We start from the raw sequence: 26,996 nt of genomic DNA on the forward strand, positions 1-26,996 counted from the left end.
ACGAAACTCATAAAATGCGGGAAACAGTAGGTATACATACATACGGGGGAAACGAAGAAGGCTTTTTATACTATTTGTGAATTGATGATCGTGTGATGGTTGGGGACATCAAGTATAGTAGGCTATGTGAGAAAAACACACGTAAATACAGGATTAGTAGCAATTAAAAAGCTGCATCCAATTGGCTACTACTAGAAACATTTCCTTTTTGTGTTGCTTCATTTACGATTTTCTGCTGATTAAAACATAGCTTGCTTTTGTTTAGTAGAGATGTGATCATTCATTATATCTGCCTGCTGTTGTTTCGTCATCAGTTGGTGTGTAATTCATCATGAATTTCATCCGCTTGGTTCAGCTTCAGCAAGAGTGAGGGTGTGTTTTATGTTCTTGTGAGTGTTCATAAATGCAATGATTTTGTTTCATTTTTATTAACTAGTCTATTCAATTACGTTTTTGCAATTTCATCGAAAAATCGCTTCTTTTGGATTTTAATCAGTGTAGAAAATTCGTTCGCACTTTTTCCTAGCTTAGATGTTTTCGAAGGAAATCGCTCCATCCAGGGTAGGAAACGTTTGACCGATCTAATCCGTTCGCATTATACTTCCCAGCTTTCAAGTTGTTATGTGAAATGTTTGTGCTCCTTTTTACCGCGCTTCCTTCGGAACGGAGAAACCGGAGAAGAGATTCCTACCCCGGAGAGGTGGCAAATTCCATCACACTCATTTCCCTGCTTTGGTTATCGTTATGTTCATGCTCTATTTCGGCTTCTGAAAGGTTCAAAGAAATGGCATTACACAGAAGCAGGAAAGAACCAAGAGCTGGATAAAATGAGGGGGGATGGGGATCAAACAGTGTTGTGCGAGAAGTGGAAAATTAGTCACAAACCTGATTGGAAGTGGTGTTGTATTCATTCCGAACTGGATCTCTTAATACACCTAGCGATAAAGTTAGTATAGAACAGCGGAGTTTTGCCTGCACTTTTAAAGTACAAGCTATAAATAATTCCCCACCAATGGGGGGAGCGAATGACAACGCAAATGACCGACAGTAAGAGCAGGTCGCGGGTGTAACCAGAATTCAGGATTTCACGTAATACACAAACAATAGAATTTGCGACGAGCCGGTCCCCTTCTTATTCGTTCCACACTCACTAGCAGTACAGAATACTCTTGGGAATTAGAAATCGGAATACTGACGATACTTACAACGAGACTCTTACACCGAACCGGCCCCGGGTCGCTTTTCCTCAAACATTTTCACACAATAGGAATGTTTTCGATTCGCTACTCTCCTTCGGGATCATTCTGGTTTACTCGCCCGCTCCATGCTTCGGAATCGCAAGACGAATTCAATAGAAATTGGGAAGCGACACTCCTCGTTAGATAGCTAGTATTTATACTTATTTTCTTCTTTCTTCTGCTTCTAATTTCCTTCCTTTGCTGCTCTCTTTTTTATACCTTTAATTTAATGTCCATTTTTTATTCTTTTTTTCGGATTTTTATTACTCCTTTTTATTTTTTATTAATATATATTGACAAAAACAATACACATTTAATGGATGATGATTTTCTGTTTCTCTTTTTACACCACTCAGCTGAATTTGTTTTTTTTTTGTTTAGCTTTTTACTAGTAGTAGTTGTAGTAATCAATATGCTCTAATACGCTGCTTTTTTTTACTTTTGATGTAGTAGTAGTAAGTATTTATGTGTTTGTGTAGTTGTGTGCAAGTGTGTATCCAATTTGAACTTTTGCTCATCTCAATCCAACTGTTCCAGATGTTTGCCAAAGAGGATGAGTGACGGGGTTAGACGTTCTCGTTCTTCTTAATGCTGCTGTGTTTTCTAAGAAACTGTTTTACTGCATCGAAATATTTTTTTTTTCCCATTCGAGGATAATCTGTAAGTAAGATTTCGACATTGTTCTGCTTTTGTTTCACTCTCTCGCTCTTCGCGCTTTTGTTCTCTCTCCGGTTTTGTGGTGTGACTTGCCGCGTTGTGTCCTGTTTCCTCTGTTGTGTTGTGTCGGGGTGTGTGTGTATGTAGTATTTTTCTTCCTTTTTTTCTTTGTTGTTGTTTTCTTATGTATAGCTTATTTAATAATGCTTAATCTTATTTTCTTTAATTAATAAAATAAATTCACACATAAAACGAGTCGTGTAACAAATTACGACACGTCCTGGTCTTCGACGTCCTGAACAACTTGTTCCCTCTGTTCACCGCCGTCACCTGTAAGTAGGACAAAGATGAAGGATTTTAGAACGTTGCCTTACTTTGGCAGTTGTGGAGAATGGTATGGATAAATGGATGATTATTGGAGGATCTAGCATAAGAGAGGAGCAGAACTTGTAAACCGTAAATCAATGTCTTTCAAATGGCAGGGCTGGTAGCGATCAGTGCTGTCAAAAATAGTGATTTTAGTGACCATGTTGTAGAAATAAGTGACCAAATAGTGACTTATAGTTGTAAAAATAGTAACTAAAAAGTGACCTAAGAGAAAATAAATGTTTGATGTTTTAGACTTACTCAACAAGTATCTCATAAACACTTATGTACGATATGAACCTTTAAAACGGAAGATTCAATAGAATGTTTATGTCCAAACCCACGGTATTAGTCAGGGTGTCTACTAACTGCAAAAACCTGGTAAACCTGGAATCCTAAGGAAATTTTATGTTTCCTTAAAATACCTGGAAGGCCCAGAGAATTCAATAATTTTCTTACTAAGGTCATTTAAAGAACAAAATTAATTTTAAAATACAAGCATTTAATGTTTCTCGTAATTTAAATTCGCACTTTGAACTTTATAGATCCACAGTGAACTAATATTCAGTAACAAATAAATTAAAAAAAAAACAGAGCCTTTTTTTTTTTGGAACATGCATATTTTCTAGAAATTTTAAATTTGAACTAGTTCTCGACTTGAAAGCTATAATACTTCAAGAAATTTTCAAGAATCTGGAGTAAAAATCCATGCACAGTTTTAAAAGCTCGTGGAATTTTATTATAAGTACCAAGGACCTCATTTCAAGAACGTTCTGGGAAAAAATCTTTCAGAAAAACTTCAAATGCACTCTGCTTTTAAGGTAGTCTTGTGAAACCTGAAAGTTTTGAGTAAAGTTTCAAGAAACCCTGAATTGAATTAAAAGCAAATTTTAATGAAAACTCTGAAAATTTCTGAGGAGCACAATCCTTCAGAGCAAAATTCCAAGGGCCTACTGAGGATAATTTTATAAAGTTGGGGAAGAAAACTAATCCGGAGCATAAGTCCTTGGATTTTTTTTGAAAATACTTAAAGGAGGATTACAATTAAATTTGAGAATAACTCCTGAACATCTTCAAAGGAATTCGGAAAATAAATTCAGGAGGTTTTGCTAAACAAATTATGAGAAGAAATCTAAGGAATTTGAGAGGAGAAATGCCACTGGAGACTTTTAATGTGAGTAGAATTCCAAGGGAAGGAGTGAGATTCATAAGGGATTATGAAATGAATTCAATGGATATTCGGAGAATTTTTCCAAAGGCTTTTTTATTGTGGAGAATTTTAGGGTTATTCCAAGGAAAATTAAAAGAAAATTGAATTAGCAGGATAGCTTTATTGAAATGTTGAGGAATATTTCAATGGAAATCAGAAGTACTTGATAGTTACCAAATTTTTCCCGAAGTTAATGAAACTGCCTTGAAGTTCTTTTGTAGTTTGAGAAACAAGCCGGATGCTCACAATACTTCTCATCAAATTCTTAAACTTCCCTGAGCTTTATAGGACTTTCTAAAGTTTCCTCAATGTTTCTAACGTTGCCTTGAAGTGTCGACAATTTTCCTTAAGTATTATAACCATTATAAACGCTCACTTATTTTCCCTGAACTTATCTATGGTTACATGAACTTCTCTAAATTTGTTTAAGGGGGTATTCCCAATCTTTTGCCTTTTTTCGGCCTGTTTTTCAATTAATTTTTTTTTCAAGGAAAATGAATAGTAATGCGCCTAACTCTTTGGGATTCTTGTTTATTGAACATTAAAGTTTACAAATAAATTTTTTTCGACATAAAAAAAGACATTATTGACGTCACAAAATGGCGGCAAACAGACCCCTGTTCGCCGCAAACGCCTGGACGGGCGAAGACTTTTCTCTGGAACGGCTTCATCTGAAACAGATTTCGTGATGAAATTAATAATCTGATAAGATTCTCTGGAGCTTCTCCCGTTGGCAGCAAAAAATCTTGAAAATTAACAAAATGGCGGCCATATGAAAAAACAGGCGATTTTTAGCCCGCTTTTTTGCAGCTTTAAGGTGCTTCAAACAATGTTAAATGTTAATATTTTTGGCTGAAAGTGGGAGAAGCTCCAAAGAATTTAATAAGGAACAAAATGCGCAAAGATTCAAGTCAATATCTCTTATAGTTTCTGAGAAAAATCTTCGCCCGATAAAAAAAATGTGGTTTCGAGAAAAACGCGTTTAAAGTTTTGACTTTAGTTAAAACCATTTGGGGGTTCTTACCATTAGTCAGCTATGCCTGGACACCGAATTCGCTGATCGGAAAACGGCTTGGGGGGATGAAAGTATATAGTCTAAAGTACAAAAAAACGTGAAAAAAAAAATTTGATTTTTTGAAAAAAAAGATCGGGAATACCCCCTTAATAATCCGGAAAATTTTCTGATATATATTCATAATTTCCTGACGCTTCTGACGTTTTCGGATCAATCATAGAATTCATGAAATTTTAGATCTTAGACTTGCTCAAATATTTTTTTACCTGAGAAATTAAGTAAGTGTTAAACTACAACATTCAATGGATTTGTTTGCAAAGCTGTTTCTTGAAAAATGATTGCCATGTCTTTAAAAAGTTTGGGTAAATTGTTGTTGTTTTTGATCCACCAAAAAAGAATATTTTTAACGCATTTAAAAAATAGCTTTCTTATTATAAACCTGGAATTAATCCGTTAACTGGAAAAATTTGAAAAACTCAGGTAATTCTATTTAGAAAAATAAGTAGATACCCAGTAAAGGGTGATACGGTCAAAATTTGGTCAATATCAACTTGACGTATTTCTTTCAATTTTGCATTTAAAAAACCTGAACACCCCTCATTTTGAAGGTGTGTGTGTGTAGAATGTTGCTCCTATTTTGATTTTGGAATTCACTCTTCAGTTGTCAAAATGCCGTCCAAGCAAGAAGAGCAGCGTATCAAAATTTTGCTCGCGCATCGCGAAAATCCGAGCTACTCGCACGCAAAGTTGGCAAAATCGCTAAAAGTTGCCAAATCAACCGTTACAAATGTAATTAAAGTGTTTGGGGAACGTTTGTCGACAGCCAGGAAGTCTGGATCGGGGGGAAATCGAAAACCGGAAGCCGCTGAGACGACAAAGAGAGTTGCCGGTAGTTTCAAGCGAAACCCTAACCTCTCTCTACGAGATGCCGCAAATAAGCTGGGTGTATCGTCTACAACCGTGCATCGAGCCAAAAAACGAGCCGGACTATCGACTTACAAGAAGGTAGTGACTCCAAATCGCGATGATAAACAAAATACGACGGCCAAAGCGCGATCCCGGAGGCTGTACACGACGATGCTGACGAAGTTTGACTGCGTGGTAATGGACGACGAAACCTACGTCAAAGCCGACTACAAGCAGCTTCCGGGACAGGAGTTTTATGCGGCAAAAGGAAGGGGAAAGGTAGCAGATGTTTTCAAGCACATGAAACTGTCAAAGTTCGCAAAGAAATATCTGGTTTGGCAAGCCATCTGTACCTGTGGCTTGAAAAGCAGCATTTTCATAGCTTCCGGGACTGTCAACCAAGAAATTTACGTGAAAGAGTGTTTGAATAAACGTCTGCTGCCTTTCCTGAAGAAACACGGTTGTTCCGTACTGTTTTGGCCGGATTTGGCATCTTGCCATTACGAAAAAAATGCCATGGAGTGGTACGCCGCCAACAACGTGCAGGTGGTTCCCAAGGACAAGAACCCTCCCAACACGCCAGAGCTCCGCTCCGGCTATTGTCAAGCGGAACCTAAAGAAGACCAAAAAAACTGCTAAGGGCGAGCAGCAGTTCAAGGCAAACTGGCTTTCTACGGCGAAGAAGGTGGACAAGGTGGCTGTACAAAATCTGATGGCAGGGGTCAAGCGTAAGGCCCGGCAATTCGGATTTGGAAAAGCGGAAGCCTAACTGAATATTTTTCCTGAATTTTATACTAATTGAACTTGAAAAAGAAATTTAATTTGATTTTTTAAATAAACGATTTCACCGATTTACACGCGTTTTCCCTTGACCAAATTTTGACCGTATCACCGTTTAGATAGATGGATCAATCTTGAAATAAATTCACGCTAAAAAAGTTGAAAATAGTGACTGATTACAAGAAAAAGATTTGGCCTTAAAAAAAGAGACTTTTTAGTGACTGGCTTGAAAAAAGTGACCAAGTCACTAAAAAGTGACTCGCTCCAAGCCCTGAAATGGGAATTACAAGTACAAGTCCTTGTAGTTTCAGTATGCAATTTTAATTGAGGGGATTAGTAGGAAAGAGGTGTAAGAGACTTCGATCGATTCATCGACTTTCTCTTTTGACAGCCACAGCTTTATAAACAGATTTTGTGCTATTTCTGCCACATAGTTTGGTAAAGGATGTTCTCATTTAGCATCCAGAATGACACACGAATCAAGGAATGTGTTTGCAGCTGAATTATCAACGAAAGAGAATCGATCACAGTCACTTACACCCCTTTCCTTCTAACCCCCTCAATTCTAACAACAGCGTGGCCACTGGATTTGTAGAAATTAAATTCCCGGTCTTTTCCCGGGTGCCCACGTATTTTGTTTGTATAATAGAACCCATACAATTAATCGAAGCCATAAACCCTGCGCTTCGGTCAGAGAGCGTATAGGGCGTCGTTGTGCCAATTTGGTCGTGGCACATTTCGAGTATGAGAGAGTAATTGCAGTTTGATCAAAAGTGCCTGAGAAAAATGCAAGTACTTTCGCAGATTACCCGAAGTTGTGATAGTGAAGGTATGATCATCAAAATCAATTTTTAACGGTTAATTTAAATGTTTCTTAGTTGGTAGTACTGCCACTTGTGGTGCACATAATCAATTATCTAGCGTTTGACGGTTACACACTCCAACTATCTTTTGAGTGTATTGCCCATCAAAGTATATACGACAGATGGTGGTAGGGTTTACAATGATAAATATTCAATGTGTTGTGTCTGCTTGTCTGTGATATAACATTGAGGTAACGTTAGGATAAAATCAAAACATTGAGAAATATTACGCATCACTTTCAGAAATACTTCACTTCGCAACCGATGAACCATTCTGACGGCCATATGAGTACCCAAGTAACCATATAGTCGCAATATAGCTTGTATATTCTTACTTTGCTTGAGTATGGTTAGTTGGGGAATCTGATGAAACTGTCACTTCTTGAAACTGATCCCTTTCGTATTTCTTTCTTTCATTCTCTTTTCGCACACGGAGTGCTCGGTGGACCAGCGACTTTGGACGTGAGCCTCGTCCCAAAAACCGACCAAAAAAGGCGGAATCATATTAGAACCAACCAACCAAGGACGATCTACGGAAGGAAATTGCTGTGAAGCACGGAATGAAATACGAAGCGTTAGAGAAAAAGTCCAAGGGATACCAAAAGAAGCAATTAACGACGGCGGAAGAGCAGAATATGGTGAGAGCTTTCCATTTATTCAAGAAAAAAATATCAAAATTAAACTAAATACATGCCAGGTTTGAAAAAAATATTTTCGAACCTGGAAGTGTGTATATATAACCAATATCCATTTGATAACGGTGATACATACATGCGGGGCTTATTGTGAGTGAAAGTAACCTCGGAATGGGCGTGACTCTCCAGACATTCTGAAATGGGTTGCTGGATCAGCAATAGAGCTATCACCTTCTAACTCCCGGACTAAAGCTGTCTACAATGACCATAAATGCGACATTGTAGAGAGAGTTCTTCCATAATAACACTGCCGGCCAGTGGGGGTTAGAGGGAATACACACACACACACACACACACACACATACAATTAATCGAAGCCATAAAAGATGTAGTCGCAATCATCAAAAAGTCAACAGTAAATAAGTATGAATTCAACGCATGTATTTATACAGATTGGCCAGTGACTTTGCAATAGTAAGATCATTGAAAAAAAAAATTATATCTTTATTAAGAAGACTTTCAGCCCTTGGCTGGTTCATCTTCATCTTTGAAAAACTGATACGAAGTTCCCTGAAGTCCTACGAAGTTTTCTAAACTATTCCAAACATTTTCGAGCTTCTGTGAAGTTTACTGAGCTTCTGATCAGTTTTTTTTTCTCGGAACATAACACCACTGCGACCAGTAATTTGATCTATTGTAGCATATCCCGTGTCCTTAGTTTAGTGCATGTTGTATTACTCCAACACTTGAGAAATGATGAAGTATTCGATTTTGATACAATTGTCATGCTTGCCTTTACCGTAAGCAATCGATTCTAATTGAAAGGTCCCACTATTTATACCCTTCGAAGAATGAGAGCACCCTTCATAGGCACGCCCCTTTGTCAGTCAAAATTGGATTCCTTAGCAACAAAAACAAGCAGACACCGACAATGACCATGCATCAGAACGCTTGCCTTAACCGCTTCAAACTAGGGAACAACGAATAGAAAATTAGGAATCACATAGATGAAAACTAACTAACTCATTTTTTTCCTTATTTAAAGTGCATCCTCGGTGGACAAATCCGAGTATTGTCACCATCAACAAGGCATACAAACTACCGTCTTATTAGAAAAAATGATCCTATCAAGACTTGACCATTGCGTTGAATCAAACAACCTGCTTTCAAATACGCAATTTGGTTTCCGAAAGAGTAAAGCTGGGTTTAGACAGGGCAAGTCAATTGATCAACTCAGTTGAATTCAACTGACTTGAACGCGAATTGAACGTGTAAACCATGCCATTCAATTGACTTGATCAACTCACTTGAGTTGAAAAAAGTTGAACCAGGCTCAACTTTTCAAGCCAATTGAATTCAACTGAGTTGATCATTTGACTTGCCTAGTCTAAACCCAGCATAAAGGAACAAACGATTGTCTAGCGTTGCCTTCATCTGATATTCAACTGGCCTTTGCGCACAAGGAGCAATTGGCTTCAGTCTTTTTGGATATCAAGGGCGCATTTGATTCAGTTTCCATACACATACTCTTATCTGCACAGTATTTTAAATAATTTCTTGTATATTTAGAATTAGCTAATTGTGGAGGCGAACCAGCCTAAGGCTGAAAGCCTCCTAAATAAAGCTAAATAATAATAATAATAATTAGCTAATTGGGCTTACGCCAAGGTTCATGTTTAAGTCCCTTACTCTATAATGTCTATGTCAAATTGATAACTGCTTAGATAATATATGCTCTCGATAACTTGCAGACCATGCCGTGGTTTCCCTGAGAATTCCACGTGCGGAAAGACCACCACCCTAGATAATCTGTCCTTTTGGGCCATACATTTGGGAATCAAGTTTTCACCGCAAAAAAACTGAATTGGTAGTGTTTACAAGGAATCGGTTGCTAGCCCAATTGCGTCTAAATCTTTTGGGCAGAGACATTACCCAATCTTTGACCTTTAAATACCTTGGAGTCTGGTTTGATTCAAAATGCACTTAAAACAAAAGTGTCAACAAAGGATCAACTTTCTACGATCATCGCTTACGTATTGTCCTTGGCTGTATGCATTGAACTCGAATTGAGCACCCAGATTCCTGCGAATCTACCTTAATTATATGTGATCGGATATTAGCCTTCCGTGCTATAACCCCCCTCGTGTATGCTTTACTAACTACAGTTCCCCCATTGACTATGATCTCTCCATGAAACAGGCTATTCCACAGGAGTTCCACATCAACTTCGACGTATCTCAATTCCCCGTATTTTTGCTGAAAAGTACCAACAAGTCAATTGCAATAGAAAATTGTTCACTGATGGATCACGCATTGATGGATCCACTGGCTTCGGCGTCTTCAATGAATACTCAACCGCCTTCCGGAAACTTCAGGAACCTTGTTCCGTTTATGTTGCTGAACTAGCAGCAATCAACTTCGCATTGGGAATGATTTTCGTCATGCCCATAGACCATTACTTCATCTTCTCGGATAGTCTCAGTTCGATTGAGGCTATTCGGTCTATGAAACAAGGTAGGCACTCATCTTATTTCCTTTCAAAAGTAAGGGAGCAGATGAGTTTGCTGGTCGAAAGATCATATATGATTACCTTTGTATGGGTTCCCTCACATTGCTCAATCCCAGGCAATGAGAAGGCAGACTCTCTCGCAAAGGTGGGCGCACAGCAAGGTAAGATTTATGATAGAAGAATTTCACATGATGAATTTTTCCCATTAGTACGTCAGAGTTCTCTTCTAAGTTGGCAAAACGGTTGAACAAGTAATTCTCTTGGGCGGTGGTTACATTCCATTACTCCAAATGTTTCTTCGAGAGCGTGGCTCAAAGGTCTGGATGTAAGTCGGGGATTCATTTGCGTGATGTCAAGACTTATGTCCAACCACTACTCGCTCTAGACGCACATCTCTACAGAATAAACCTTGTTGACAGCAATATATGTAAGTGCAGAACCGGTTATGATGACATCGATCACGCAGTTTGGCATTGTCCGGGTAATGACGCCTCCAGAGCACGACTATTGGATACCCTAGTGACCCGAGGTAGACAAACGGAGCAACGTGGGTAGATGATCAGTAGTTTCTCGGACTGCTACTAAGTTCGCTGCACTACTACAAAGTGCACTGTACTTATACAATTTGTGTTGATTTTTTTTTTCTTGATGTTCCACGAAGGTTATTGAACTACCCTGAAGTAGTACTACAGTAATAGCCCGTTTTTTTTTCTTATGTTCTAAGAAACTCATGTGCTTTTCCAGTTGCTTTATTGCTCCAAAGCATACCTTAAACATCCGTCTTGAAGATGAATGAGAAAGATTTGGAATTACAGTTATGTAAAAATTTTGGTGGAGAAAAGTCAGATTCGCGGGGCTGACAACATCTAGTCATTACTAAACATTTGTGAGCTTCCGTTGAATTAAATAATGTTCCCTATGCTTGTATGAAGCTTCCTAGACTTACACAAAGATTTCACTTCTTCGCAATATGAGTCGGAGGCGAACCAGCCCCAGGCTGAAAGCTTCCCTAATAAAGATAAATCAATCAATTCTTTGCAATATAGATTTCAATATTCGTTCGAGGCTTTCAACCGTCGGCATTTTTTTAAGTTCCCTGAATTTCTACTAAGTTCTTTGAAGCTCTACGAAGTTTCCAGAATATCTACCACTGGAATTAAGCATTTAAATGCCCGGTTGTCTAACACAGTTTTCCCGTTTAGTTTGAACTCTCACTGTAGCAAAACAACGTCTGTCAGTAGACTGTGGACTATCCTCGCTGTAACGACTTGATCAAGTTGAATAGCCTCTAATTGTACTCAACCTGCCATTGTATAGAGGGCCAAAAAACGGTTTGGATGAATCCGTGGGTAACATCGCCCACGTGCAAGCACGGGATAAATGTAAATTTCCTTCCAACAACAGGATCATAGAACCGATATAAAACAGGCCATCCAACAGAAGGATGTCCCAATGAGTGGGGAGAAGAGCCCACCCTCTATCCACGAAATGTTAAAACAGGGATTTGGCATTTGGTTTTACAAAAGGGACAAGTTTTCAAGGAAATTTATAAGAGATTTCTTAGGAGAATCTTTGGAACATTTGGAAAATAATCACAACGGAATGTTTTGAAGAAATTCAAAGGAATTCTGAGGAGACTTTCAAATTAATTTTGGAGGATGCTTGGGAACTGCTAGGCTGAATTTCCTGATGAGAATTCCATGATACCTAGTTCTGTTTAGATTTTCAAGATGAACTCTAAGGGAATACTAAGGGATATTCCAAGCGCAAATTTTCAAGTGAATTATGGAGAAAACTTTGAACGCATTCTCATTAGAATTATTGAGATGTAACTACACACTTAGAAAAACCTAATCTTACACGTGACGGAATCCATCTTTGACATAAAGGATGAGACGTAAACAAACATTTCATGTACAATTAAGTGCTCCGGGACTGAAAAATCGAAAGTACGTTTTATTGAGCTGAATTTCGCGTCTATTATGACTCAATTTTATGTCAAAATTGACGCTCGTATATGTCAGTCTCAGAGTACCTAAATTTACATTTAAAAAAATTGGTATGCAGCGAATTACGAAGGCTGTTATAAAAAAACATCACTGGAATTCTAGAGAGAATCATAATATTATTCAGAAGAATTCTGAAAACAACTCTGAATACATCTTGGAATTTTTTTTTTTTTTTCCTTTGGTTTGTTTTTTTCCGTCGATCTTGTTTTCCGTGCTGAGCACCAATGCTACCGACGTGCCAGGAAGGCAGCTCCCACACCTGGACCCTACCTATCGACCCATCAACTCATGAACCGGGGACCAACGGCTTTACTTCCCATCCGAAGGAAGGCGTGATCAGAGATGTTATGCCTCAGAACATCCCGGCGGCGCCGACTGGGATTGAACCCAGGCCTGCTGGGGTGAGAGGTAATCACGCTTACCACTACACCACCGGCGCCGTTACATCTTGGAATGATTCTAGAGAAATTCTTGAGAAAATTTCCAATATATCCTATGAAGCCACGTAAAATATCTAGGTGTCAACCGGGACATTATCTTCAGAACAGCTATGAATTGTATAGCTCCCTGGTACGTTCTATTCTAGAATATTATTCTATGGTTTGTAGTCCAAATTACAACAATTGCACTGAGAGACTCGAGTCCGTTCAACGCCGCTATCTGCGATACGCTTTGGAATGTTACCATGGAGAGACTCATTTCATTTCCCCAGCTATGAAAGTCGCTGCCAGCTGATTGACTTGGAGCTTCGCACCAGAAGAGATACTTCAAAAGCCCTGCTTGTTGCGGATAATCGTGGAACAAGTTACAATGTTATGCTAAAAATGCCATTGCGTCGGACAAACGGTGCAATAGGCGGACTGCAGCGAATATTTAACCGAGTCTCATTAGTATTCGATTTTCAGCTGCCACGACAAATATTTCTCTTCGTTATTCGCTAGAAATTTCAATCGCCAATGATCCTGTTTTAATGTTTTGTAGTTTTAACGTATGACTTTAATTTCAATTTTAAGTTGAACCATCATTGGGATTATCCATATCGGGTCTGTTCGTGTTGACAAATAAATAAATAAATCAATAAATAAATGATGAACTATCTTCTAAAGATCTAGAAATTATCTAGTTAATTGAGAAATCAAAAATATTCTGACACAGAAATTCAACATTCAGGATTTGGTCAAACTTTTAAAACTCTGCGACTTGGAAATGTTTTTAAATTTTCAAACTTACTTTACAATAACACAATAAGATTCTGGTCTAGGAAAACTTTTCAAAAGGGCAAGTCTGACTTGCACGACTCGAGCCGAATCCCATTATAAGTCTGATCGGTGAACCCACCTTCCGGAGGACTTTGCAAATATTTGAGACTGCGAAGTTACTTAGGATGTTTATTAATGCTTCTCTTCTCAATCCCAATCTATTATTTTACGATTTAGTGGCCACCCTGTATAAGATTTTCTGAATTTTTATTATGTTTCCTAAACTTCTACGATGCCCCTGAAGTTAACCGAAAATAGAACGTGTAACATCATTATGAAAGATTTTGAACGTTAATAACTCAGCTGCCACTGGACCAATTTCACCATTCGATCAGAAACATTTCTACGCATTTATTAAATTTAAGACTTTATCATATTTTTTAAATGTCACTGTTGAAAATTGCACGAATGTGCAACTGTTGCTATGATAATTAAAATTATCACCGATTGTCTGCGAAGAACGATTTCCCTAACACAGATTTCAAAGTTGAATTCCATCCGGTCTTACCAAACGGTGTTTAATCAATCACCCCATGGTGAGCGGTGGCATTGGCGTTCTCCAGTACACAACGAAAGGCTCTCCCGCAAGTAGCTAGCTATCAAGGGTGGCCTCAACCGCTGATCGGATTCAGTTCCAGCCCACATGGGCATCCACAGAAGGAGGAAGAAACCGCACCGCTATTGATCGGAATCAGTAGCTCTTCGTGAGTCGCTGTGGGCCATCTATGCCAAGCGCGTCATACTAAAGAGTATAAACAGTGATAACCCCGCTCAAATTCCTATTCCTACACAAAACACACGCTCATGCTGCAGTTAACAATTAAGATTTATTATATAAGACCGCGTAGTCCTACGTCACCATTGCGTACAACCCCATAGGGCTGTCCCCTTGTAGTTTTTTTTTATAGAATTCACTAAACTCCTCTAAACTTTGCTATTTTACAACAAAGTCTAATGAAGCTTTACAAAGATTACTGAACTTCTATACAGTTCTCAGCACTCTTACAGAGTTCGCAGAATTTTTAAAAATTTAGCTGAACTTCTATAAAGCCCACTGAATTTTAACAAAGTTTTCTTAAATTCTATAAAGTTCAATTAACTTCTACAAAGTTTGTAGAACTTCTTCAGAATTTCTTGCACTTCAAGAAAGTTTCCTGAACTTTAACGAAATGTTCTGAACATCCACGAATTTACTTGAACTAATGATATATGAAGTACACTGGAGTCGCTTTTTACGCGGTTTTTTTTTACGCGGATTTCGGAATTTACGCGGTTTTTTTTTACGCGGATTCCGGAATTTACGCGGTTTTTTTTACGCGGATTTCAGAATTTACGCGGTATATCGCTTTTTACGCGATTTTTTCTTACACGGTCTTTTTTTACGCGGATTTCGGAATTTACGCGGTTTTTTTTTACGCGGATTCCGGAATTTACGCGGTTTTTTTTTACGCGGGACGTATCACCCGCGTAAAAAGCGACTCCAGTGTACTTTGATGTTCTAAAACGTTCCCTGAACTGTCACAACTGTCCCTACTTCGCCAACAGAAACGAAGACCTTTGCGACATCTCCAACGTGATCTTTTGCTGCAGCATTGGCACTCGGAACGTCTTTGGTAGTTTCCTGGCCACACAATTAAAACGGCTACTTCACCTTGGTAATCCAGCTAGATCGAGCTTATTGAGCCACATGCCGGATTTTGACGTTTTGATTTCTTCACTGTACCGCCGTATGCGTGATAATGTTTGCATCATTCATGAAGGGGATAAAGTGAATACGGAAGTGTAGATCGGCAGTCTTAGTAAAGTAAGTATGTCCTGTCGTGGATTACTGAGCAATATGGACTGGAGTCGAATGTGGTCTCAGACAGTCAGACAGGGCATCATGCCAACGGCGCCGGTGGTGTAGTGGTAAGCGTGATTACCTTTCACCCCAGCAGGCCTGGGTTCAATCCCAGTCGGCGCCGCCGGGATGTTCTGAGGCATAACATCTCTGATCACGCCTTCCTTCGGATGGGAAGTAAAGCCGTTGGTCCCCGGTTCATGAGTTGATGGGTCGATAGGTAGGGTCCAGGTGTGGGAGCTGCCTTCCTGGCATGTCGGTGGCATTGGTGCTCAGCACGGAAAACAAGATCGACGGAAAAAACAAACCAAAGGAAGGGCACCATACCACACCTGGAACCGCACGCAGAATTAGCTGAAGGAACATCTGCCGTTCTGGCCACCATTCAGCCCCGATCTTAACCCCTTGTATTATTCAGTGCGGCGCGCCGTGAAGGCCAACAAGGCCTGTGCCAAACGCCACTTCAGTGTAGCAAGTCTCAGACAAACATTGCCCGCGCCTGGAAAGATATGGATCTGGACTATATTATCAGAACCTGTCGAGCATTCCGGAAGCGTGTTGAGACCGTAATTGCAGCAAATGGAAATACTATCGATATTTTTTTTCTACTCCGATAATTTTCAGATTTTTGTTTGTTTTCACAGTGTTTAATGGTGCGAACATTATCACGCATACGGCAAATAAAACCTGACACAAGTCTCGCATCACTTTTCAAATAGAACAATGTAACATATCCACCATTTTGAGAAAATCGAAGCTGAAGTTCGACAGATTTTTATTTTAACTGTTTAGAAACAACACATTTTGCAATACTACTTTTAATGTAGTCAGTGAATAATAACGTTGAAAATTCAGTAGAAACGGTAAAATCACAATTTTACTTTGAATACAATATAGAATAAAAAACACATAGGACGTTTTGACTAGTCAAGTTGTACATTGGACGATTTTTCTCAATGGCATAAATCAATGAGTGTTACATTGGACGTTTTGTTCTACATGATACAAGATTCCCTTTCACAGATTTCAGAGTAGAGTGCCTAACAATGAGACAATGTCACTGAGATATGGTTAGTTGGGTATTCAGATGACTATTACTTTAAAAAACTAATCCTGGTTTTATATCTTTTTCGTTTGCATGTAACACTGTTTGATAATACTAACCATGAGCCCCTTCTCGAAACGGGTTTAATGTTGATGGACCTGGTCTACGATTAAAGGTTGGATTCTGTGATGATGAGTATCACAAAAAAGTTAAAGTAAGTAGCACGATCTTCATCGAAATTTAAGTATTATTGACAATAATCATAGCAATCAACTCGTATATACATTGAACATATATAGAAGGGAAGGTGCGGTCCAACAGGACACTCGATTGAAGCGATTTGGACGGGGAGAGAGGGGATGCCAACTCCCTGTTGATAACATTTCGTGGATAAAGGGCAGGCTCTTCTCCCCACTCATTGGGGCATCGTCCTGACAAGCTCCCAAGTCTTTTTGACCAATTGGCTGATCAAGTTGCTGGAAGGAGATTCTTTATTGTTCCGTAGATGCGTATAGGCGACTTTGCCTATCGATCTACCCAATCCGTTTTTGGCCCTTCATACAGCGACATGTTGAGGACAGTCAGATGTTATTAAGCTTGATCAAGACAAACAGAGAAGAGAGCCCACTGCTATCGGACTAAGTTTCCGTGCTACAATGGGTGGTAAACCACTATTAGATTCCGATTGCGGTCTTCGACGTAGTTGTTTTGGATAGTTTTCTCAATCTAATTTCCAGGTTTGGTAAAAATTGAGCGATTTTTGATTTTTTTTTACAAGCAATTGAACAGTTTTGGTCCGTTTCCAATGTTTCCAACGTTTCCTGCAAAGCCAGGTCGTAACCAAATTCGTTCAAATTTGGCACAATTGCGAATCGAAAGAGCGATGGGGAGCAGGGCGTTGTTAAGTTGACCTACCCTAGTGTACATACTTTCACAACAATCTCTAAAGTTTTATGTTTGATGTCTGGTTGTCTGGAGAGGACAATCTACTTCTTCCGAATAGCTGACCTTATCGAAGCAGCAAATCGAACAAATGTCGTGGAATTTTTTACACACACTTATTCGAAGGAAGACAACGAATTCCGAAGTCGTACTGGAGAGAACTTGAATTATAATGGAAAGTTGTCCATCGCTACACCTTGCCAAATTTCAAATCCTATGTCATTTATTCCTGACGACAAACCGGAGTCCACCCATAGGTGCAACAATTTTCCTCTCATTCATCTTATTTGATCTTATCTTATCTCCCACTACTAATTACACGGTATCACTACACAGCGCCTAACAAGCTCGTCGTTCACGCGCACTAAACAATTACCTTAAATCAACAAACTAAAGCACTGTGTGTTCGTTCGCACACACGATCACACATCAGGGGGGGGAGGAAAACGCAAACTAATTCAAACAAAAAAAAAATCCTGACTTATTGAGTAATCGTTGGTTCCACACAGTCGGCAACGTCATCTTCCTTCCTTCGATGTAAATTCATATTCCTCCCCCTATGTAAGCATCTAAACCTATGCATCCAACCGTACCGAGTGGAACGCGGTTCGGCACATGCGCTCGCTCCAAACGCGAGAGTGTACCTGTTTGGATTACAATAATTACCCGTGGATTATCTATTCCGGCTGGGCAACAGCACGCGATGAGAGCTTCTGCTGCGCTACTGGTAGTTACTTTTATCAGTGTCAGTAAATCGATTCGCTTGTTCCTTTAGCTGCACTCTACGCTTTTTTTCATAGCCGGTAATTGACATTGATCATGAAAAAAGGTAACGTTCGGCAGCCATGTGGGGCAGTAGTAGCCTCGTAGCAAAGAGTTTCTATATTATTAAGTAATATAAAGCATGATAGGAAGGTAATTGCAAGTGGCGTCCATCCGTTTATCGAATTTGTTATCATATATTCATGCGTCGTCGTGGCCATGGCCGAGCGGTTCTCGGTTGACGCAAGTAATATATGTCTACCTGTGGCGCTTGACGTCAGCCAGACCGAACCAGCCACGTTACGTTGTTCGGTATACTTTTCGGGGTCCAGAACGGCGAAGGTGTCTACTTATCTAAACACACAACAGGTCGGTGGCAGTAGATAAGTGGGCAGAAAATAACGACCTACAGAGCGCACACGTGAAACGCTCACAAATAAACGTATCATATGTAGATTGGAAAGGTTTCCGTTGGTTGGATGAAACATGATATGCAGCTGGGAGGAAGGGATAACCGATTTGACACTTACCGTCACCCTGCATATCGGATGTCCATAATGTAAGGTTGTCCCGCAGCAGCTGCATGATTAGCGTAGAATCTTTGTAGCTTTCCTCGCTGAGGGTGTCGAGCTCGGCGATTGCATCGTCGAATGCTGCTTTCGCTAGGCGGCAGGCACGGTCCGGCGAGTTCAGGATTTCGTAGTAGAATACCTGCCGAAGGCGGGAGGGGGTGAAAGGAGAAGAGTTAGAACGGGGCGTTTAGCATTAGCTGTCAATCAATACGAGACGCGTGTGCCTTCTATTTCCCTCGATTGAATTGAGTTCTCAAAATCGATGAAGTCTAGCGTCAATCTACTGAGTCGAAATGGACACACTTGATCTCTTAACTTTGCTATCGACCAGGGGTGAAGTTATGCTAATATCTTGGGCTTTTCTACTGTTTTGCCATATGCCTGAAGCACAGACAAACAGACGTTACTCTTTCTCCTTAATTGTCGTTCACGCATTTAAAGCTCAATTTAAATATTATGACATCGGATCACTGTGACGATAGTATTAAAGCAAATTTATTTAAAGAGTTACGTCTGTTTGACTGTGCCTTAAGTCTAGATTCTGAACTGTACAAGTCCATAGGCGAACAAAAACTCGAAAATACTCACTGAGAAGTTGAGTGCCAGTCCCAGCCGGATTGGGTGCGTTGGGGGAAGGTCAGTCATTGCGATGTCACTGGCGGCCTTGTACGCGACCAGGGAGTTTTCGGCGGCGTCCTTGCGGTCGGTACCGGTGGCGAACTCGGCCAGATAGCGGTGGTAATCGCCCTTCATTTTGTAGTAGAACACCTTGCTCTCGCCGGTCGTCGCGCACGGGATCAGATGCTTGTCGAGCACTTCCAGGATGTCGGAACAGATGTCGCGCAGTTCCTTCTCCACCTGTGAGCGGTAGTTTTTGATCATCTCCAGCTTCTCTTCGATGCCCTGCGATTGGGGTTGGAGAAGAAATGAAATACAAACAAAATCAATGAGTATGAATCGGTCGATTGTTGTTCAGTCGTCGTCCGGTGGAAATTCCAACCTTGTTCTCTTCCTTCTGTTCGATGGAGGAGATTATCCGCCAGGAGGCACGTCGTGCACCGATGACATTCTTGTACGCGACCGACAGGAGATTCCTCTCCTCGACTGTGAGCTCGACGTCCATGGAAGCGACCTTCTTCATTGCTTCCACCATTTCTGCAAGGATAGAGATAGAAAAATGGTTGAACGTTAGTTTGGTTGTTTTTTTTTCGTTTAAGAAGGGAAAGACATCCTATTTTCCAGGAACTTTCATTTTTATAATGCTTTTAAGTGTACCTTCGAAATGTGTGAAAATGTGTATAAACATGCTAGAAAGAATTAGCCGCAGGGGAGTTTCACTTGTCCTTTGCCAGAGAGTCAGAGAAGATCCACCATCTTCTTGCGTTTGAAGTTTGTGTGGGAAAGCACGTGGAGTGGAAGAGTGCACTCAGCAAAAATCGATTTTTGTTCCAGGGCATACTCGGAACGTTGGCACAAGTTTGCCGAACAAACTCTCTCGTCTCGTGCAGTACCTATTTAGTTGTAGCTAGCTGAATAATTTAAAAGAACTTTGCAATCGCAGCTGTTGCATGAATTCCATTCAAAATCAGTTTGTTGAGCTCTTGAATCGATTAATATCTGTGCCTAAATAGTTTAATTGCCACTTGTCCCCCCACGATCGACACGGCATTGTCTACATAAAAGGAGAAGATACCGGTACATGTGACCGGCCGTTATGGACATACTTTCGTCCCATATGGCGATAGCGATGATGTAATGAACCGTGTCGTACGACCAACATTCAAGTATACACTCACACTCACACACCTGGCAGGGTTTGAGTTCCCCTCCCTATCTTGGTTGGTACCGTAGCCAAAAAACATTCTACCATTCTGTGAAAAACAAGCCTTTTAGATGACCATCGATGTCCAACCATTATGAATGAACCCTACTAGCCGGAACCGGAGCAGGGGACATGGCTACTTTTAACAGCGCAAACTGTGACCGTTGCTGACATTTTTTTTATTCATCCCATAGAAGGAATTTCGAACAGTCACTGCTGCTTTTCATCCACATTGGGGAAACACCCACTTGCATCGTGTTGATTGAAAAGTATAGGTACCTACATACCTACCTATACCAACCATGTGTGCCATATTGTTGACGCGCTGTTTCACGCCGAAGTAAGCCCCCGGAGCTGTGGAGTGAGTGAGTGGGTGGAATATGGGTTTGCGAAATTGAAATAAAGTAGAGAGAGAGAGCTGTGAGTTAGTTGAAATACGAAAGTAAAATAATTAACCCAGGTGGGATATGCCTGCCTGTGTGAGCGAGATACATATTTGGAGGGATGTTCCTTCCTTGGTGAGGTTAATGAGTTGAGATTTTTGGTTTCCAAAGTCATACAGCTTCTAACTAAATCCCAAAAAAAAATCCATAATTCGCCAACAACAAAACTCTCTGCAGAAAAAGGAGGATTTTTAATAGGATTTTTGAAGTATCCTTATTTGTTATGTGTTCTATCTCAGGTCTGGGAATTTCATCTACTGGAAAAAAGAGTGGCGATGTACCAATAATGATCACCATACAGCGTATCAGCGAGGAAGACTCGTAAGCTGCGGATCTTCATCAACCTATTCATTGCCCGCTGTATATATAATTTATTCATGTTTGGTGGCCTCACAACTGACTCTCGAATGCTGCGCTCCATCGTCGATGTCATGTCATTGCAAATTACAGAAAGTTCAGTGCTGGTGGTAATCCAACAAAACATCACAGCTGATGCAGACCCAAGGAGCGGCGGACCTCAAAAACGAAATCAAGTTATTACTCTGGATGGAAATCTTTCACGTTGGTCTCTTGTATGGGATGATTAGGATACATAAGTCTGTGAACTTCGTGGGAGAGTTCATTTGGCATCAGAATAGAACTCACCGGATCAAGGAAACTTGTAGGAAAACGTATAGCGGTGTAATAGCAGGGCTGGTAGCGATCACTGCTGTCAAAAATAGTGATTTTAGTGACCATGTTGAAGAAATAAGTGACTAATTTCTTAGTTATATAGTTGTAAAACAGTGACCAAAAAGTGACCCTGAATTGAATTAAAAATAAATTTTATTGAAAACTCATAGGAATTTCTGAGGAGCACAACTCCTGTGAACTTCAAAGGAAAATTCCATGGGCACTCTGAGGATAATTTAATTACAATTAAATCTGCGAATAACTCCAGGACATCTTCAAAGGAATTCGGAAAGTAAATTCAGGAGAGTTCACAAAACAAATTATGAGAAGAAATCTAAGGAATTTGTGAGTAGAAATGCCAATAATTTTAAGGAGACTTTCAATGTGAGTAGAATTCCAAGGGAAGGTGTGAGATTCAAAAGGAAATCTGAAATGAATTCAATGAATATACTGACAATCTTTCCAAAGGGTGTCTTAATGTGGAGAATTTCAATGTAATTACGAGGAAAACTAAAAGAAAATAGAGTTCGAAGGATAGCTTCATTGAAATTTCCATTGAATATGGAATGGACTATTCTGAGAATTTCCCAAATTTTTCCTGAAGTTAATGAATTTGCCTTGAAGTTCTTTTGTAGTTTGAGAAACTAGCCTGATGCTCACAATACTATTCTTAAACTTCCCTGAACTTTATAGGACTTCCTAAAGTTTCCTCTAACGATCATGAATCTCTTCTAAAGGTTTAACGCTGAAGTTCTATAAACTTCTTTAAACTTTATGTGACTTCTCTAATGTTAACGGAACTGCTCTGAGGTTCTCTGTTCTTTTCTTAAATTCTTAAAACTGCTCTAACGTTTTTACAGTTCTTGTGAAGCTTGTTGTACTGCGCTGAATTTAATGGTACCGTCCTTAAAATGTTTGAGCTTCAGTAAACTTCTGAACTCATGCGAAGACCTCAATTAAATATTTTAAGTCTCTGAAGTTATCTGTAAATCTGGGAACTGCTTTAAATTTCCCACTACTCTCCCTGTAATTCCTCCATTTTTCGGAGCTTAGTAAACTTTTTTCAAATGCTCCCGCATTTTGCTAATGTTCATAAAAATTCCTGAAGTTCGCGGATCTCCCCTTAAGTTCCTTCTATGAAATTCTCGAAATGTTTCTGTAGGCCACTGTCCTTCTTCTGTGAGGTTTTCGGGCACTTTTATGCTCCCACAATTTTCATGGAATAAGAACAAAATAATTTATATATTTTTTTGATTTTCACTGAAGTTCTCATGATTTTTCTGAAGTTCTCTAGATAGCCCAATTTAGATCAGTATATTTTAAGAACCCGCAACTTAACTGAAATTAATTGATTTGCCTTGAAGTTTCGACAATTTTCCTTAGGTATTCTAATTATCAAAAACGCTCACTTATTCTCCCTGAACTTACCTATGCTTACCTGAAGTTAATAATCCGGCAAATTTTCTGATATAAATATTCAAAATTCCCTGATGTTTCTGGATCAATCATAGAATTCTTGGAATACCCCAGAATTCCACGGAATTCCTTTTAAGTCTCTGCAAATTTGCTTAAGTTAATGGGATTATTCTGAAGCTATCTAATCGTCCTGGAAGTACTCGGAACTTCGCTGAATATCATTACACTATCTCAATTCTTAGTTCTCTGGAATTTTTTGAAAATATTTATCGCAGTTTAATAAAAGTTCTCGCATTTTTTCATCAATTTAGCTAAATTTTCGCATTTGTTAAAGTTAAAATACTCTCACGTTTTCCGTTTGTTCATATAATTTTTATCACGTTCCAGAAGTTCTATCGGAGCTTTGCTGAAGTTTCCAGAACTTTTTCAAGGTTTCTACAATTTTCTTGAAATTATTTGAACTGTCCTTTGATGCTCTGATCGGTCTTGATGTTCCCGAAGCTTCCCTAAAGCTCTCAATTCTATTGAAAATAAATTTCCCTGAATTTCTTTGAACTTCAGTGAAGTTCCTGAAATATTTCTGAAGTTTTCATAAATTCTCCGTACTTCCCTGAAATTCTCGGAACATATTAAGAATTCTCAATTTTTCTAAATTTACGATTATAGATATTTAAACTGCTCCAAATCTGAAATTCCCCAAAGATCTCTAGATCTAGCTTTTCTGAGGTGCTTAGAACTTCTTAAAAATTTGCACAAGGTTCCTATAATTCTCAAATTTGCTTAACACCAGTAAGTTTCCCATAATTTCAGTGTGTTAACTTCCCTTATGTTACCGTAGTTTGGAGCTTCACTGAAATTTTCATCATTTCCTTTCATTCCTCAGAACTTCTTTAAAGTTCCTACAATTGTTGTGAAGTAAATGGGACTGCAATGAAGATCTCTAATCTTACATAAAGTTAATTACGAACTAAAATAAATCATTTAATGTTTTCCTTAATTCAGGCACTTTGAAAATTTTCAATATCTTGAACTTGTACATGAAATACGAAACTACAAATTATTGAATATTTTTTGATCTTGGACTTACTCAAATTAATTAGTTTTTTTTTTAACTTTATTAAAGTGGAGAAATTAAGTAAGTGCTAAACTTCAACATTCAATTGAATGAAGTTATTTCTTTAAAACTCATTGCCATGTCCTAAAAACGTTTAGGTTAATTACTGTTGTTTTTTATCTTTCAGAAACAGCATATTTTGAACGCATTTAAAAAATATCTTTCTTATTATAAGCCTGGAATTTATCCGTTAAAGTTCTGGAAAAACCTAGAAAACTCAGGAAATTTTATTTAGAAAATGAGTAGACAGCCTGTAGATAGAGAAAGACGATTGAACGTCACAAAACAAATAATGATCAATATTGAAATAAATTCACGCTAAAATAGTTGAAAATAGTGACTGATTACAAGAAAAAGTGACTTTAGTGTCTTTACCTTAAAAAAAAAGAGACTTTTTAGTGGATGGCTTGAAAAAAGTGACCAAGTCACTAAAAAGTGATTCACTACCAGCCCTGTAATAGGGCAATTCAGGAAAGGATTCTTAAGCCTTGAGGAGGGTTTCTTGGGGTAGTGTCCAGTTAATTGCAGGACTAATTCAGTTTGACTTATGGCGTAGGCCTGATAGGATTTTCCGTTAGTTATCAGCGACAGGCCTGGTTGATTTTTTCGGAACGGATCCAGAACATTTCAGATGTGGATCTTGTTGGCTTTCTGGTTGGATCTAAGAGATTTCGAGGACAAGTTCATTGTGCGAAGAGTCACTTATTAGTGAGGACCAGTGTTCGAAAAATCATGCTATAATCTCCTCCATTGAGCACTCCTGAGCGAATTATCACGCTTAAGATTCCTCTTGCATTTTTACTCACAATGCCAAAACTTATAAAATCCGGTCAAACGTCAATTGATGGCATCCACATGAATTTTTGTTAGTTTTCCAACAAATAGTGGAAACATAACCGGAGTAACGTCTACATGTAAAGGAATTAATTTTTGAACCGAAAAACTCATCGGTGATTTTAGTGCAGCTGAATGTTGCAAAGTAAAGCTCATAGACGAATAATCTCACGCATGAGTTTTTCCGAACACTGCGTGGGAGTTTCAAGGTTTACCATTAAGGTTCTCTAGATGTCTTCTGGGCTTGTTTTCGTCATGCTCGGGACTTGACCTGATAGCTATTTATAAAAAAAAAACTCTATGCGTAGTTAATGAACAGCCCCCTAGAATTTCAAGGAAATTCCAATGAGAATTCCAAGACAATTTCAAGTGAATGTTGAAGAGAATTTTTAAGGAATTCTGGAATAAGAAAAGCTGGGATTAATTCTAAGGGATCCATGTTTCATGAAAATTCTGGATTTCAAGATCATTCTGATAAAAATTCCATTACAATTCTTATGTGAACTTTAAGGAAAATCTGAGGAGAATTCCATGGTTTCTAAAGATTATAATAAAAAAAGGGCTTACAAATTAAAGCGTACTACAGCATATCTTCAAATTAAGAACATAACTCATATTCAAACATCACCGAACTTCCGGTTTCCTTCCCTCAACGGCATTCTCACGTCGTCGTCGCTCACTCCTTCCCATACCATCTCCCCAAAACTCTGAACGAATTGATGACGTCCATTCAAGTGCAGCAAACGTTCGTTCAGATTACCCGTCGAACCGTACACGCCGCTCTTTTGGCGTTCATTGCAATTTTGAATGCAACGGAGCAGAGCAATTATCGGCGAGCCTCACCTCACCTCAGCTCAGCCTATCCCCACACCCACGTCGACACACAAAAACACACCAGAACCAATTCGGGCTTGCTCAATGGAGCGAAAAATTAAGTGCAGAAAACGACGACGAAGGTGTAGTAAGAGAGCGATATTGTAATGTACGGTGGTGCGATTACTTCCTAAGCGCTCGAACCGTTTATTTGGCATCCAATCCACAAGCAGAAGTAGGACTCAAAATTCAGTGTTCTTGAGACAAAGGATTCCACGGTTTTAGGTTAGGGGGGATGATTGTTCATTCGATCAACCACCGAGAACAACAGGCACAGGTGCACCCGTCTCGGCCGTAAACCGATCGCCATTGCGCGCCACACTCGTATCAGCTGGATCCAGATAACCTTGACGGCGACCTTGAACTTGCTTCCTGCCGTCGTCGCGGGTGCGCAGCTAACTGTGCGAACACAAGACGTCGGTCGTTGGTTGTGCGTAGGTTTGCTGTGTCTGCACTTCGATGCAATTGCTCCCGCGATAGGCAGGTAAGCAATCATCATTGTCGTCATCATCATCATCATCATCATCATTTTTACCTGAAGCGCCAAAGCCACTGAACCGTATCTGTATCTACTACTGCCGTTGGTTACTGAACGAACCGGTTCTCGTCGGGGTTCGAGTTGCGAATCAACTTTTTCTGCTATCTCTTCGCTACACACCCATACTCCTAGGTCGGTTCGATTTCATCGCTTTTTCTGCCGCGGGAAGGACGGAGATCTATCCCACTGTAGATACCTTTGTTTCTACAGTAGGCTGTGGAAGCTAGTCTGAGAACGGATTGATTTGAGCATAGCCTTCTCAGGTTACTTGGGAACACGATGCCGCCGCGGCAGGCAACACGAAACAGATGTGTTTGTGTGGTTTTGTACGTTTTTCCCGAGTGTGGTGCAGGTTCTTCCAGCGTGTATTGGTGTCCAACTGACGTTCCGCCGGGATATGTTGCACCAATACTAATTACCGTTGCTGGGAAATGTACGACTCATACACAGGAGCAGGTCGATGGAGCTTTGCTGGGAGTGGGTGGTAAAAGTGTTATACGGAATCGGGGAAAAGGTGAGGCGGCCCTACTTGGAAGAAAGTCTCCCTGGGGAAGCACAGCGCGCGACATGCGGCAGGGAACGGAGAGACGGGTATGTGTAAACCATTGAATCGATCAGATCGCGTGTGGAACATTTTCTGTGGGGTGGTGTTGGTGGCTTCCAATTTCACCATGTG

General features: G+C 39.7%; 1 protein-coding gene across 1 annotated transcript in view; it reads right to left on the minus strand.

Annotated features, from left to right (window-relative positions):
• Nucleotides 1-1,578: 1,578 nt before the first annotated feature.
• 14-3-3epsilon (tyrosine 3-monooxygenase/tryptophan 5-monooxygenase activation protein epsilon) overlaps nucleotides 1,579-26,996 on the minus strand; it is a 71,574-nt gene continuing 46,156 nt past the window's right edge. Inside the window, exons 2-5 of the mRNA XM_065239057.1 lie at nucleotides 19,609-19,763; nucleotides 19,197-19,511; nucleotides 18,567-18,747; nucleotides 1,579-2,225 (exon numbers count right to left, since the gene is read on the minus strand). Of these exons, the coding sequence (XP_065095129.1) occupies nucleotides 2,164-2,225; nucleotides 18,567-18,747; nucleotides 19,197-19,511; nucleotides 19,609-19,763 (713 nt within the window). The 3' untranslated portion in view covers nucleotides 1,579-2,163. The remainder of the gene's footprint in view (nucleotides 2,226-18,566; nucleotides 18,748-19,196; nucleotides 19,512-19,608; nucleotides 19,764-26,996) is intronic.

Source organism: Ochlerotatus camptorhynchus, unplaced genomic scaffold (genome assembly GCF_037179485.1).
Source record: "Ochlerotatus camptorhynchus isolate MF236.1 unplaced genomic scaffold, CSIRO-AGI_Acam_v1.1 ptg000046l, whole genome shotgun sequence".
Classification (NCBI taxonomy): domain Eukaryota; kingdom Metazoa; phylum Arthropoda; class Insecta; order Diptera; family Culicidae; genus Ochlerotatus; species Ochlerotatus camptorhynchus.